At 45.1% G+C, this 16,296-nt stretch overlaps 1 protein-coding gene across 1 annotated transcript in view; it reads left to right on the top strand.

The window, feature by feature from the left end:
* The window catches only part of pcxb (pyruvate carboxylase b), a 244,169-nt gene that overhangs the window by 179,033 nt on the left and 48,840 nt on the right, over positions 1–16,296 (top strand). The window contains exons 13-14 of the mRNA XM_079185036.1: positions 13,496–13,640; positions 14,413–14,502. Of these exons, the coding sequence (XP_079041162.1) occupies positions 13,496–13,640; positions 14,413–14,502 (235 nt within the window). The remainder of the gene's footprint in view (positions 1–13,495; positions 13,641–14,412; positions 14,503–16,296) is intronic.

Genomic DNA, 16,296 nt, shown 5'->3' with positions numbered 1-16,296 from the left:
TTGAAGTCGGACAAAGTTAAAACGCTTGGACTGAGAACTAAACGGGGAGACTGGCAGGATCTGCTTTTAGTTGGTCCTGAGCACTGCTGCCCTTAATCAGAACGAGGGCAGACCTGCTCTGGTTCGGTCAGGCTAAATTAGCCCTCAAAGTGAAAACAGTTGCAGGGGAGTCGGCCTGCCGACCCTGGGCTGAACTAATCCATCGACTTTATTTTCTGCTGCAAATTGGTTCACCGGTCAACTCGCTGCTGGTGTCAGCAAACAAATATTCCTGTGGCTCACTCGGGTCACATGCTGACACTGATAGCTGAATACCACACGGTATCTCAGATGTGCATGTTTGGACATGCACACCTTTTTTTTTTTTGCTCTTTGCTCCAGCACAGCGGAATTGAAATGAAACAATGACCACGCTTCGTGATTTAAGTGCTGACATGGAATATGTGCCCAATATATGCTGTAGATGGGGAAAACTCTCAAACACCCTGAACGCTGAGGTTCAGCTATTTAAAGATATCCTTGAGGAGTTTTAGTAACTCCAAGTAGTGCTATCGAGCAGTTTTCCCCCCGTTCTGTTTGTCTCGTGAACAAGGACCCACGTGCACGCACATTTGCACGCTGGTGACAGTGTTGTAGGCCCAATCACAACTTAAAACCCGCCAAATGTTGACATAAGCATTGCATCTACCAGCCCAATGCTGGTTTCCCTCAGCCCAGCTTAATCAAAAGTATCCCCAACTGGGCAGAAACCAGCCCAATCTGGCAGCACTGGCTGGTGACGCGTTACTCCGTCTAATTAGTGGTGTTACCCGACTCCACTGATCCACAGGTGGCAGTAATTCAGCCGAGGCCGTGAGCAAGTACACGTGGATGTAAACGAAGCAGGACTTGAAATGCCTCCCTAAAACCTTCTTTGTAGATGTTTTATGAGGAAGGAGATGCATTCGGCACATTTGTTAGCTGAAGAAAGTGTCCCTTGCCAGCAGCATAAGTGGATGAGAGACAGACGGACATCTGTGCGTTGAGATACAAAAGCGGCCTAAATGAAGTCTACACCTCTCCCCCATTTAATGTTGAGCCTTAAACATGAGCACTGGAACACACAAGAACAAACACACCTGACCTGTGCACACTTTATCACACATAATCACCGGTGTGTCATAGGCTTCCATTCACACCCACACCCGCACACCCACCCACACATATCGACTTCACACGTGGACACACATGCGACATACATTCCGCACAATCCCTCTGTGAGCGTCGCATAGGGCGCTCACGCACAGACCGTGATTAAACATACACACATACACACACACTCACTCACTCACTCCGGAGATTGGCAGGAGCACAAGATTGCACACGCAATAACAGCACACAAATCAGGGCATGGCCGGCACAGCCTGCCGTTAGACGCACACGCCTCTTACAAGGCTAAACGAAACACGCACACTCGGACGCACACTTGCTCAGATGTGAAGTCAGGGGTAAATGGTGTGGAGGTTTAGACAGAAGTGCAGGTCCCCCTCTATTTGTCTCAATCTCTGGGATAATTAGAGACAAGGACAGACGCACACAGTCACACACACACACACACACACACATCAGCCACACGACCCCGCCTTCTCATTTTGCTCTTGACGCCATTTACATGTTATTGTGCTTTTATTTCTTTCCTCTGCGTCATGACTTCCCACTTGCTGCCGGCGGGCCGTTTCCACAGCCGTCGGCAGCAGTCGATGAGGTACGAGGGAAACGCGCTCGGCCTCATTTCCTCATTTCTCTACACTGCTTTAAGCGTTAAAAACTGGACTGCATCCACTCAGACGCACAGCGAAGGCACGGGGCCGAAATGACTTCAGCAAACATGCAAGCCAAATGTGTTCCTTTCATGCATTGTGTTCTGCTGGAATATAGAGTGGAAATAACAAACAATGTATAAGACAAAGTAATAAAACGTTCTCTTTGTGTGTGTGGGCTGGTACTTAAACTAATCTATACAGAAATGCAATGGGCTGTGCAGGAGAAAGAAAAGAGAAAAAAAACGGCTGTTAAATGTCGAAATAGAAAGCTGGGAGGTGCAAATGAAAAGATTGCAAATTAGATTTTGTTTGTTGATTGTTTCGCCTCATACGAGCGGCAGTTTCTTGGCATTAGTTCTGTTAGGATTGCGTGAGTGTGTGTGCGTGTGTGTGTGTGTGTGTGTGTGTGTATAACAGGAAGAAGCTGTCAGTTCACCGACGAATTTACATGCATATAATTATCGGATTATAGGCGATAATCAGCGTGAAGAACAACTCCGATGAACATTCTTTGATGGCTTGCATATTGAACTGTTCCATTAATAACGCTGTCTCCGTGCTGCGATGCGCCGTTGTTATTACAAGGCATTGTGGTGCTGTGGTGTTTACCCCGGCTGTCTTCGTTTGAACGTTGCAGTTGAACTCTTCTTCGAGTCGTTCTTTTAACCCCATCGAGCACGTTCGCCGCGACTTGCGCTCGGAGCACACGAAGGTTACCCGTGGCCTAAGAGAGCGCTTCCCCAAGACCGTGCAGTGGAGGAGCACTCTCAAGTGCCTCACCAGCTGACATCTTTGGCGCCATCAAGCAGTGTGTTTTTGCGGGAAAAAGCTGCCTAAAACTCCTAAAGAAGAGCCATGGCTAGATTAAGGTGTTTACGTGACTGGAAGGCCCCCTTTTTTTAAAATAATGCATCTAAAATTTGCACAGCGCTGTCTGTCATTAAGCTCATTCTGACAGCGTTAACGGAGTCTGAGCGTGCTGTTTACATGGGCGCCACCTCAGTCACATTGCCACTGTAATCGCATTACCAATTTGGATTATTGGCTGTGCGGGTAAACACGGCTAATAGACGTTTCTCGCAGTGGGACACTTTGACTTGTTAAATACAGGTGTAACTAATAACGTTAATAAATGACTGCAGTTTTTTTTTTGGCACAGCCGACTGGAACGGCGTTGGATGGAGCGGCCGCTTCAGCACCGCGGACAGCGCACGCGGGGTACACCGCCTCGTGATGAGAACACGCGTACGGAGGAGCAGGAGCCCGCGTGGAAACCTATAAATACTGCCGAGAAAATCACAGGCAACCAAGATAAGGCTGTGAAACATTCAAATGCATAATGCATGATGTTCTGTGCTGAGAAAAGCCAGACGGTTATAGCACATTCTGTAAATAAGAGGCGGATATTAGTCATTTAGTGTCCCGGGCTCCCCCTTGTCCCTGGAAATAGATACTATGGATGTTTTGGGATTAAAGGCATCACGCTGCGCCATAGATGGAAGGGAAGGAGTAAATATGGTCTTGTTGGTCGAGTCAACATTTTCTATATTGGTTTAGCTTTTTAAGCAGGAGTCCAGCTTTCTTTGCTCAATATCTATTAGCGCGGATGAATCGCCTCCTGACTTTCTGACAGGAGTCTCCGATACACAGCGGCCCATTAGATGAGATGAATTGCTTTGATGATGACGGCGGCGGCAAATGGAGACTGGTTGAATTGGATGTGCTACGGGAGAGACACGCTGCTTCACTTTGATCTCCGATTCAAATTCTAATTCACCGAATCCTGTTTTGCGTGCCCTCGTAGCCTTTCTCCTGAAGTAAACCTGAGGCAGTTACGACATGCGAGGCAGAGAGGTTGCTTTAAGCAACAGGGACATTAACTGAGGCGAAAGAACCTGGTGAAACACCTTTTTTTAGAATGGAAAGTGACATTTCTAATGAAAATAAATGTGCTTAAAGTGCACAATAACGTGGAGAATGAGGAGGAGGTATTAACTGTAGAAAAGAAATGTATTCTAATTATCTATGAATTATGTCATCCGAGTTTAGATATTTCTCTCTTCTATTTGTTCTGTAACTGCTTATATTCCACCCGACCGGGAAAGCATTTGTCACTGAGAGTGCTGATACTTCGAGGACATTTTGTAACATTCGCAGCCTAAACCCGACACAAAAATGTGTTTGAAGTGGTACAGTATATGGTGCGGTGTGTACTCGCTAATTAGACTGGCAAAGGGTTGTTCAGTGGGCTGCAGTTTTTCTCTACGACTTGAAATTAAAGGTCGCACCTTAAGTGCTCAACGCCAGCACTATAGATACCTTCATTTCGCTTCATGTTTGCTGTTTATTTTCCCAGTTTCGTTCTACTCTGTCATTTCTTTCTGTACTGCACCTCGACGGTTTGTACACTTTTGGTTCGCTGTTTTTTTTTTTTTTTCTCCACACCTCAATGGATTTCTGTGTTTATTTACAACAATACTTATGAATTGTAACATGATGTAGATTTTCTACCTGAAGTGAGATAAAAGTACGGTGTGTCCATTGCATCCTATAGTTTGTGTATCTTGTAACATCGTGATTATAGGCCAACATTAGTCTTTAAATGAAGAACTACCACTGCTTGCATTTTGTGGTGATATACAACCCTGGGTCTACACACACACTGTGGGGTCTCACAGCAAGACTGTGAGCTCCTGAGTTCAAAACATGTTTTCCCCCAAACTTCATCCCGCTGCGAGTTTGTTCATTATAAATACCCAAGTGACTCCAGTCGGGGAGTTAGCATTCATAGCACGTCGCTGCAACCCGCTGCTGGAGCTGGTGGGAGAGAAAACGTTAAACTACGCATCAACCGTAAAAATGACGGCTCGCTTTTGACAGGTCAACAAGTATCCACGGATGTGAGTAACGGTCGACCAAAAGAGCTGCCGTAACAACTTTCTGTCATCCAAAGCCACTGCCTGAAGCTCATCTGTTGGCGATGAACAGTGGACTAAACGATGAAGCGCGATTATCCAAATGAAGTCCATCGTCCTGCCCACAGTTTTGAGCATGAGAGGTGCTCTTCTCCCTGTTAAAGGATAATCTGTCCGGCAGATCATCTGTTTTTATTGTAGAATATCGGTAATATTATCATTTTTTTTCGACCAAATCGGCCACAGCTCTACTTCTGGATGGAGCCTATGTGGCAGCGGTAGTAATAGGGTTTATTGAGCTGGGGCCCCACAGTGAAACTATGAATTCCCAATGTTGTCTTCAGGCTCTGAAAAGTTGAAGACCTCCTGCTGCTTCATGCTATCTCAAACCTCTCTGCAGGGGCCCTGGTTCAGTTTATATTTTTTTCGGCGGCGAGAATATATAAACTTAACGACGGAGGATTTGTTGCTGCAACGTAGAAAAAAAGAAAAGAAAAGGTGTCTGTATAGTTAAAAAACATCAGATGTAAATGCATTTGCGGTGGCGCTTGCGGTCTCGGCACTGAATGAGAAGTGGTGGTGATGCTTTTGCCACACACAAAGAGCGAGGCGATCATTCACAAGTACAAGTGTAATTAACACGGAGCACCAGCCGCCCGCTGACAGAGTCTAAGACGAGTCACACTGCGGGTTTGGAGTTCATCACGAGCGGTTTAATGCGTCACAGGCCTACTGCTTAAGGATTCCCAAAATACCCACTAGGTAGCTATCCGCTTTAATAAGCCTGCGTCTCAGGGTCCCTATAAGAGGCCTCCTTTCAGCTGGTTCAGCTCGGTCTGAGTCGCCCTGTTTAAAGATGACACATCATGCATTTTATCCCCGGTGAATGCATCTCCCCGGGTGGTAAAGAACCTGTCATCTTGCAACGATGTTTCAAGAACATCTAAAAGTCAATTATGTGTAGTCATACAAACATGGCACATTTTGTGTGTGAAAAGCACCTTTGTTGTATCCACTTTGCCTTACCCTGCTTCTCCTTCTGCTTCAGCGGGTACATTACTGCTACATTGCGGCTACATTACCCCCACCCCCCCCACCCCCCCCACCCCCCCCACCCCGACGGTCTGAACTTGGCAACCTCTGTGAATAAGCCGGGACACGGAGGTGGTTAGAGCTGTAGTTACATTTTCAGAGAGCTCGAGGAGAAAAAAAACGTCAGTCAAAACAAGCTATTTTGTAGCTGCGAAGCATTTGCCTTTTTTTCGACCGCTGACACTTGACTGCTGCTTTTTGCTGTAAATGTGCAACTCACTCAAAAAAAAAAAAAACGTTTACTGTTCATGCTTTCGATCCTAAAATATAGTTCTCCTATTGAACACCGGAGGTATGTTAGACATGTCTTGACAACAGTGCAATAGCTGCTATATTTCCCCCCTTGACGTCCTTTGTCTAGCATGTCTGGCTAGTTCAGCACCATGGACAGTGCCCTATTCAACTCAGAGAGGCAGCTGAAAGCACAAGTCCTCCCCATTACTGAGTTGTAAAGTCTGTCTCTGACATATTCTCAAAGCGTCCTCCTTTTGTTCCTTTACATCTGTTTTTGAAGGGGGTCATAGCCGGACTGTAGCATGGACTGGTCCTCGTGAAACCTCAGGTGCAAAACCTCAGATGCAAAACTCTCATGCTAGAAGGAGATAAAAAAAACAACAAGTTTGAATATTTTGGCAGATGTCTTCGTACCCTATGAGCTTATTTCTAATGAAAATGTGTCTGGCCAAAGCTCCCCTTGATGAACTCCAAGGTGAGCACTGAGCGGTGATAGAAGTTATTACCAGATGTTTTATTTCACTGAGGAAAAAGCCCCTTGCTAAATGTCAAATGCCAGATTTTTAGGCGCAGCCATGAAATAGTCTTGCTTGAATCTGGGTCAGGTGGGGAGACGCGGTTGAGGAGCTTTTGGAGGGAGACGAGATGAGAGGTACTCGGACTGCTGCTGCTGCTGCCGCTTTTCCTTTTTTGGCATTAATAAACATTTTCCCTTATTTCACGGCTGTAAAGAATTGGATGAAGGTGGTTGTCATGGTGAATAGCCGTTGGTTGCGGAGAAGAGGTGAGAAATAAAGAGCAAATTAGTGAGCAAAGGGAACCACACAGAGAATTAAAGCATCACCTTGGAGTTAGAGGAGGAGAGGAAATTGAAAAGAAGCCCAGAGGTGAGACGTGGTCACAGTGTTTTATTTGTTGTGTCACATTAGCACAGACCGTGATCGTCAGTGCTGTCGCCTTCATCTGTTCATTCTTCCTCGGGACGCAAGAACGGATTCACGCACGCAGATACGGAGGCAAAGACAACAGTGGTAACAGTCTTTGTCACCGTGTGCTTGTTTCTCTATGCGTGTTGCCTTTGAGGCCTTCGGTTCCTCAGAGTCCTCCATTATAAATCTTTGCTTGGGTTTGTGTGTGTTAACAAGGCACGCACGTGTAGGGGCCTGCCTTGTCTGCTTGAGTACATTTGTAGGCCCACACATGTCCACACAAGTGTACATTCACTCCTCCGGCTGTGTGTGTGTGTGTGTGTGTGTGTGTGTGTGTTTGTGTGTTGATCTTGTTTATGTTCCCGGCCCAGTGGTTAAGGCGTGACGGATGGGGATAGGGGAGACAGGGGAGGAGAGGAGGGAAAAGATGAATGACCTGACAGCTCCCCTATTCAACTCCTAATCACTTAGGTGGCGTGGAGGTTCTGTGTGACAGAGAGACGCAGTGTTTGGAGATCAGCCGTGTGTTTGTGTGTGTGTGTGTGTGTGTGTGTGTGTGTGTGTGTGTGTGTGTGTGTGTGTGTGTGTGTGTGTGTGTGTGTGTGTGTGTGTGTGTGTGTGTGTGTGTGTGTGTGTGTGTGTGTGTGTGTGTGTGTGTTGTGCATTTGTGTGCAAGGCCAAGCACCGTTTGAAATTTTGCAAAAATCCAAACCCAAAATATGCACCCATACAGTCTCCGATGCTTTTTGTTTTGTATAAAGCAACTCTACATGTGCCTCTAGTGCACAAAATGCACAGAAATAAATTGACGAAACTGTGACAAAAAAAGTCTGTTGTAGGTATTGATGACTAGGAAATGCGACGACAACATGACACATTTAGTCCAGATGCTTTTTTGAGGAGGTGGGGGCTATAGTCTACACTGATCTCTACCAGACTTTGTGTATCCAGGTGAGCTGTAGCTCAGAGACACCCTGCCAACACAGGATTTCACCAAGCGTGCTGCTGGCTTTCGAGGCAAACGTCAGGATTTTAAAACGTGGTGTGAGGACCCAGTGGAGGGAGTGAAGGAGCACGGTGCCATCCTAGCTCACTTTGTTTAGTTTTCATGTTGGGCTGAGCCAATCATAGTCCCGTTCTACATTCAAATGAACACATCAGCTGTTCAAAATCGACAATTTGTCTTGGTGGTTGCTTGGAACCGGGGGGGATTTGTCTTTTTCATGTTGTGCCAGACATAGTGAACATTATTGGATGGATCTTACCAGCTCTGTGATCCCTGGACAGTTGTTAAGTAGCCCACACTGAAGGCATTCCTTTGTCCTGGTGACTCTTCACAGCCACGCGGAGGCTGCAGGTATCTGCTCCATCTGCAGTCTCTAATTGGAGTGATGTTGCACACCGCCAAGTCACAGTGTGACTGAAGCTGTGCTTCATGCGCCGCAGTTTCTATACTGTAAAGCAACATGTGCGTTGGTGACGGAGGCATTGAAAACAGTACACACAGTCCTATAAATTAAATCTTCTCTCGCCACTAATGGCTCCTCAGAGCATCGTGTGTCTATCAAAAACACCGGGTAACCAGGGCAACAACTGTGGGAATGACCTTTTTAACTATTTTTTTAACAATACATGTAGACGTGTTACCAGCATGATGTGTTAGAGATTGTTTGGATCACATTTTATATGGTGTTCCCACAAACTGTTATTTGTGTTAGTGGCTCATTACCAGGGTCACGTTTTATTGAAATATGAATATTAAGCAGGCAGCTATCATATTGCATGTGAAGCAGTCAGATCGATTCGATAAAATAGACCACATTCTGAATTCCACTTTCATTAATAATACGTTTCCTATGAGGTAACACAGGATTCCCTTCAGAACAGGGAGAGCCCTGTTTGTAACGAATTAGAGTATCAAATGTGACTGATGATATATGATAATGTGTTATTTCTGGAACCACCCTGGATCCATGTGGCCCCACACGCACCACATGTTCTTCTTCTACGTACCCTTTGCAGGAAGCTGTGTGGCTCCAATGAACGTGATTCAGGGGTTTGACCCCAAGGGCCCTGGCCTTGATTCTGACCCGTTTAGCCCGTGCTTGTACTTAAGTTCCAGAGTCAGCCCGAAGGTTTCGTAAAACAAAAAAAGCACAATAGGCGAGTATGTGTGGGAAAATATGTCCGAAATGATGGAGCTCTCCTCTACCTCAGGTTGTTGTACTCAAAGTATTTTGGTGCATGAAATTGCAGGAGTAAAGGGGATTGCACAACATAAAGTGTTGGAGTACAGATTAGTGTCGGTAAAGGGGCAGACTTGACCTCAGGCTTGAATATGAAATCTAACAGGTTTATATCAGCGCTCTCAAAGCAAAGGCAAAGAGTAGAGTGTGACTATTAACATCGTGTTTTTTAAATCTTTATTAGGAAAAAACATGGCAGGTGTAAATGTACACATTACGGTCCGGATTTGATCAGATCTGTTCAACCGGCGTCACATTCTGAATGATATTCAGCCATGTTTGAACCCCGTGTGTCTTCGCCTCAGAGACAGAGCTTATGGGTACGATGACCACATGCAGAGCAGCTCCAGCATGACTCATCTCCATCTTCAACACCTGGTTGTTGTTGTTTTTATTCCGTTCACTCCACCTCCTCGTCTGCTCTGCGTAGTGAAAAATGACATCCGATCTCAGTGCACACAGATTGCAGACAACGAGAAAACATAAAATAGGTGATATTTTCTTTTGTTTTTTTCCTCCCCAAGATGCCCAGACTGCTTTTTACTGCCAGGTGTAAATTCATTTGGATGTTGGTTGACACCTTTGGCAAACATTTGCAAGTTGTAATGTTAGCCATGCAGTACATTGTTTTTTTTCTTAATGTCAAACTTAAAGGGACAGTTCACCCCCAAATCCAAAAGAGTCAAAGGTTCCTCTTAACTGCAGTTCTATTCATCAATAATGTGTCAATCAGCTTGGCTTTCAACCATAGTTTTTACTTGAAACTGCTCACAACTAGGTCTGTGGATTATCTTGAGTAATTGGGTCTAAACAATCTAGATTGAAAAAAATAGCACCACAGATCAGAGGGATCTTTGATTTCGGGAAAACAAAGAAAAAGAAACTTTTAGCCAACAAGCCAAATGCCCTGCAACCCAAGTGTTTTAAGGTGTTGTTGTGTCCGGGACGTCAATACTTACCTCACTACGTTGCTTTGGCAATCACCAGCGAGGCCGAGTGCGTCAAGACCGATAATCACCGGCTGTGAGCGGAGTAGCATTAACACCGACTAACTAGTTGAGAAACGGAACACTGCGAGAATAAAAAAAAAAAAAAAAGAGTACAGAGGATTTTCTTCTGCACCAAAAAGAAGCAGTGACTTCTGATACTGAGCCTCGTGTGTGTGTGTGTGTGCGCGCTAACTTGCTAGAGCGTGGGTGTATGTAAACGTGTGCCTGTGCGAGCATTAATTCACATGTAGACATGTTTACTTTCCCTCTAAAACTAACACAGTTCTCAAAGGTTGTGTGTAGTTGCTGGAGTTTGCGTTCTGAACAGCATCGGGGGCCCCACAATCATTACTGGCGAGGAAGCGTGTGTGTGTGTGCGCTTTGCATGCTGTGCACATAGCTCCGAGAGCTGGAGCCAATCGGTTGTTACAGGGCATCTAAATCAGAGAAGGGCCTCTGTCGAGTATCTGTCTCTGTGTCTGTGTGTGAGAGAGAGAGAGAGGGCGATATCGCCGAGAGCCAGATGAAGAGTGAGAGAAGAAATGCCACATAGATACTGAGCGGGGTAAAGAGAGGGACCTGTGTGTGTGTGTGTGTGTGTGTGTGTGTGTGTGTGTGTGTGTGTGTGTGGGTGGGTGGGCCATTTTCAGGGAGTGTGTTTCTCATCATTAGGGGGAAACATGGAGGAAGAGTGAAGGGAATGTGTGTTGGTGTGCGAGCAGCCTGATAATGAACACATTGATCTGCTACAGCAGAGAGGGAAAGGACAAACCGCCATGTGTTAGTTGAGTCTGCCGTCCCGCTCCATTATTTTTAGAGTCGTCCGTTAATGGCGCCTGTTTGTGTTATTTATCTCTCATTCTCTGTCACTGCCTCTCCACGTTGTTTTATTTAACTCATACCTTTTGATCACTCCCATTAGGTTTGTGTACACGTATAAATAATAGATGAAGTTCACATCCAACATAGGGAAAATTCCAAACAGGTTAAATGTCAAAACGTTCCAAGGCCAATTAAGAAAAAAGAAAAAGAACTCTCTTCCAAAGAACAACAAATACAAATGACATTTTTTCCTTGTTGTTGCTCTTTTTCAACCTTGGACCTTGGGAAATATTGTCCGTCAGTAAAGACTTATAGAGAAATAGCTCAACATCTTGTTTTATTCCCCCTTTCTTGCCAAGAGTTAGAGGAGAAGCTCGATACCTCGCTCAAACCTGTACAGTAAATGTGACGCCACTGCCAGTCGCTGGTTAGCTTAGCTTAGCACAAAGTCTTGAAAGTATGTGGATTAATCGAGCGAGACATAAAGTGTTCATTCGTAAGCTTGGACCTGCTGCTGGTAGGCAGAGATTGTTACCTTTGGATGACGCTAGGCTAGCTGTTGCCTCTTGTTACCCACCTTGATGCTAAGCTAAACCTATACCAGTCTGCATTAGGCTAAAGTCAACGCTTCAATTTTGATTGTATAGAAATGGAAAAATACGACAATATCCTGATTTCACATAGCTGCTTATTTCCCCCCAATTACAAGGGCTATGTATGGCAGCAGCATATCGTAATACAGTTATCCTGTCGGATACTATAAATGGCTGAAAATATGACGTCTCTGAAGTCATATTGCAATTACTGTTTTGGTCCGCAGCCCAAGGCCTGGCACAGTGCAGTGCAGCTGTACACATCCCCCGGCTCTCCTCCATTTCTGCTGTCCAGCTCTCTGAGTCTGAGGATACACAGTCATTTTGTGTGCGTCAGAGAATGAAACCCCCCTCTATAACTGGTACTTTATTGGCTCTACAGTATACGTTGACAAAGTGGAAGATGTCTCTTTCTTCTGCTTTAACTCCCTCTCTGTCTCTGAGACTTTTCCTTGTCAGCTGAAATATAGATATTGCTCTGTGTCTCTTTCTTCTCTCTACTCCTAATAAAAGACAGAGACGTATAGAAACTCAGGCCCTCTGTTACTGTACATCTCATTTTGCCTGTGCGCTTTATTCACCCGAGCACATTGATCTCTCCGCTGCATCTCCCCCCTCTCTCTCTCTCTCTCTCTCAGTGCCGGTAATGAGGTAAGTGTGGTTTGTTTGCTGCTCAACTCCCTTCACAGAACTGTGGGATTCCTGAGTGACTGTGCTGCAACAATTATTTCAAGCCACTCTGGGTTTGTGTGGGTCAGCTAAACGTCCAAGTTGTGGTTGTAAATTCTGTCCATCTGTGGGTTATATTTAATGTGAGCCGTTTGTATCCTTACGCCCGTGTGTGTGTGTGACAGAGAGATCTATTTATGGGCTGTACATATGTAGATAGTGAGGCGGATGTTGCATTTGTGGGCTCAGAAGGAGCTGCATTAAACCCAATGCCCAGGAGGTCCTTGGGGAATCTTGTTGCGTGTGTTTATGTGCATTTATGAATAAAGAAGGATACTTGAATGCAGGGGTCATGAGTGGCAAAGGTGTACTTCTTTTTAAATGCCGCTTAAGACTACCGACATTTTCGGGGTCATATGCAAAGACGCTCTTAGCAAACAAAAAGAGGGAAATAATCTGTCCACACAGTTTACATTCCTTCACTCTCTACCTCCCCTTGGGGCACATTAAACAACGATAAAGGCATCTAAAGCCGCTCCAAGCCCATATTACCATATCCTCCTTTCACTGAATCCTTCCAACTAGCATTTCTTTCTACTAATCTCCCCCCCCTCCCCCTCTTTTACCCCCCCTTTTCACTGTGTTCGCCTCTTCGCCACAGCTATTCAAAGCAGCCTACTCGTAGCAGTCTACAGGCTTACCAAAGTGTGTGTGTGGGGGGGGAATAAGCAACGAATGTAGTAATGAAATTAACTCCTAACAATTAAATCTATCCTCTCTCATCCACTCCCCCCCTCCTTTTGTTAATTTAGAGAGCTTAATTGGCGTGATAATACTTTTGAGGCAAACAAACAAACAACAAAATAGAAACGGAATGTAATTACTTTCAACAGTTGACTTTCTCTCGCTGCTCTGATTGCGTGCGTTTTGTCTGTTGAAGCTGAGATTGTGCAGCGTTCTCCGTTATTTGAGCGTGGCTCTTTAGCGAAATCTTGTCTTCAAAAGAAACTGCTCTCTTTTCTTTCATGTGATTCATTTGCAGAACAGGACTGACTGATTGCTTTCTTGACTGTATACGATGTATTTTCTTGTTGCAGCTACCTCGGCACGCTCACAAACACCCTTTGTGTAAAATGCTCAATAAAGACGGCAACGAATTCTAAACCTCCCCCTCTTGTTTATCCACCTGTCTCTCCATCTTTAGACCAACATCCCATTCCTCCAGAATGTTTTCAACAACCACCAGTTCCTCCACTCCACCGTGGACACCCAGTTCATCGACGAGAACCAGGAACTCTTCAACCTCAAGCCCACCCAGAACCGAGCCCAGAAGCTGCTGCACTACCTGGGTGAGTGTTTCTGACTGCCTTATATCTCGTGGTGAGTTCAGTCTGTTTCAAACTGTACATTCAACTCGGCCTATATATTTAATCAGCCCGGATTATAAGGATGACAGCTCTGAAATATCCTATGAGCTATCACTCCATGATTGTTTCTGTGGCTTATCAAGCTTTTAATCAGGAAGTAACACTAGGAAGTGACTGTATTAGCTGAGCTGATCGTGTTGATTTCAGTGAGCGGACCTCCGATGCAAAACAACATTTTGTCAGCGCAGAATTATGACTTTCTGGCTCAGACAAAAAATGACAGAGACGGCTATAATGCTTATAATGGATCCAATAAAAACATGTCCGCCTGAAATCTGGGATATTACAGTTAGAGGATAAAAACCAGAGAGGGAAGAAGTGCCGAGCTGGTTTGTTTATGACTCAGACTTCAAACCGGTGGTGTTTAATACAAGGTTCCACCAATTGGCAGTAAAAGAAAAGGTGTCATGCTCCACAGTGTATACTGTATTAGCTTTTAAGACCTGAAGGTGAAACATGATCTAGAAAATAAAGATTTCTTTAGTCACATAGACATTAATGACTATTTTATCAAAATGGGTGAGGACGGACCTACACATTGATATGAATGATATAATAATTAAAATGTGACCATGATCCGTGCTAGCCTCAGTGCTGCTGTTTTTTTTCTTCTCCTTTTCATTATTGTCGTCACTGGCTGTTCGATATGTTACAGAACTGCATCTGACTTGTATTCTCTTTTTGTATACTTCAGGTCATGTGATGGTAAATGGACCAACCACACCCATCCCAGTCAAGGCCAAGCCTTCCTCCATAGACCCCGTCATCCCTCCTGGGATCATGGGTATGTCAATCGCATGCAATTCAGCCAATAAGCGATGCAGAATTCACACTCTTATCACACGTTATTATGCCAACCCAGTCACCTCCTTTATCCCCCTATCAAAATAAGATGTTATACCTTGCCAAAGCATTTAAAGCAGTTTGTGCAATAAAGCTTCAGCAATGAAAAAAGCTCTGTGTGCAGGGCAACGTGTCAACAAGACCAGCAACTGATAATTGAATACTGTCTTTGTGCTATTCTTTTGAAAGCATCACTTACCAATGTTGCTATAATAATGCCACAATGCATCACCCTTATTGCATGTGTTACATTTGGACTAATTTAGCAAGGCACTGCCAATGCAAGGGTTAGGGGTTTCATTTTTCCTGGGACTCCCATGCCAAAAATGAAAACACTTGTGGATCCGTGGGGCACTTTGGATAAAAGCCCCCGCCGAATGACAAATGGGCTGTCGAACAGGCCGATAGCTGGAGGCGGAAAGGCCTTCCTAAATGGCTCAGTTTAGCACTCGGGGAGGAAAAGGGTTTTGGCCCAGAGTGCTCCGCTGAGCTGCGAGTACAGGGGACGAGAGGGTGCAGTTCATTGTTCGTGAAGGCAGAAGTTCTCTGCTTCTCGCCCTGCTCTGCACCAGCAACCCTGGACTCTCTCAGGAAAGGCCCAAGGCCAAGCTGGGCTCTTTGTCGAGCTTGTTGAGCCACTTAGAGTCTCTGGAGCCGAGCTCTGTGGGGTTTTTTTTGTTGCTCCGTTTACTAATTAGGGTCTTCGTGAGTTTTGAAAGGTTAAACTAAGGCTGAAATATAAAAATATTCATTTTTAAATGATGATTAGAGGTGCTCATTTTTTACAACTAAATAGGCTTTATTGAAATGTAGAAAATGTGTCTTATCTGTGGCCATTTTGGTTCTTTTTTTTTGTGTGAGTTGGTGCAAACTGGCATGGCTTTCTGCAGCTGCTTCTTTTGACGGCAACAAAATAGTGAGCTGTATCAATTTGACATGTTTATCAGCACCCTGTTCTGCCTCAGCACATACCCCAGCGTGCCCAGTAAACACAAATTTATAACAAAATAATGTGAATAATATGAATCCTAATCGGGCATTACTAATCAAATCTGACTTCTAAAAACCATGCACAGTGGAACGTAATGGAGTAGAATAGGACAATCTAATCTGCCGTGTTTGTGTAAGTCTGCCTGTGAGTGAGTGAGTGAGTGAGTGAGTGAGTGAGTGAACGAGCGTCTCTGCGTGCTTACCCACCACTTGTCTTCTTATGGAAATCTTGTGTTCACGGCTATCATTGCCCGTCCCTCTTATTGCAGCAGGTACCACAGTATTGACTCTTGAAAATCACACACTTGCACATACACACATGCACTGTACTGAGCAGGTACTCTATAGGCAGAGCACCGTTTGTGTACCCCCCCCCCCCCCCCCCCCTCCTCCCCTACTGTAAGCAGCTGATGAAGTAGTTGTATGCAGCACAGGCACGCACAGAGGCATACCTAAAGCCTAGTAATGAGATTTGTAATGTGCTTATATCCTGTCTTTCATTCGGTGGAGGGATTGGGAGAAGAGAGGGATTAGGCCTGTATTATCACACTCTCTGGAGGGATGGATGGAGGGAGGGACAGGGGCATGGAAGGAGAGGGGGGGGTTCGGGCATAATCCCTACATGTGGAGGAAATCGGAGATAGATGCATGAGAAAAGAGGGAAGGATGAGGAAGAAAGTGGTGAGGAGTATTACTGTGGACCACCCACAGAACAGAGGGGAGCAAAGATCAGAACATTGTCATC

Source organism: Pholis gunnellus, assembly GCF_910591455.1.
Source record: "Pholis gunnellus genome assembly, chromosome: 23".
Lineage (NCBI taxonomy): Eukaryota > Metazoa > Chordata > Actinopteri > Perciformes > Pholidae > Pholis > Pholis gunnellus.
This window is presented reverse-complemented; position numbering and strand designations above follow the sequence as displayed.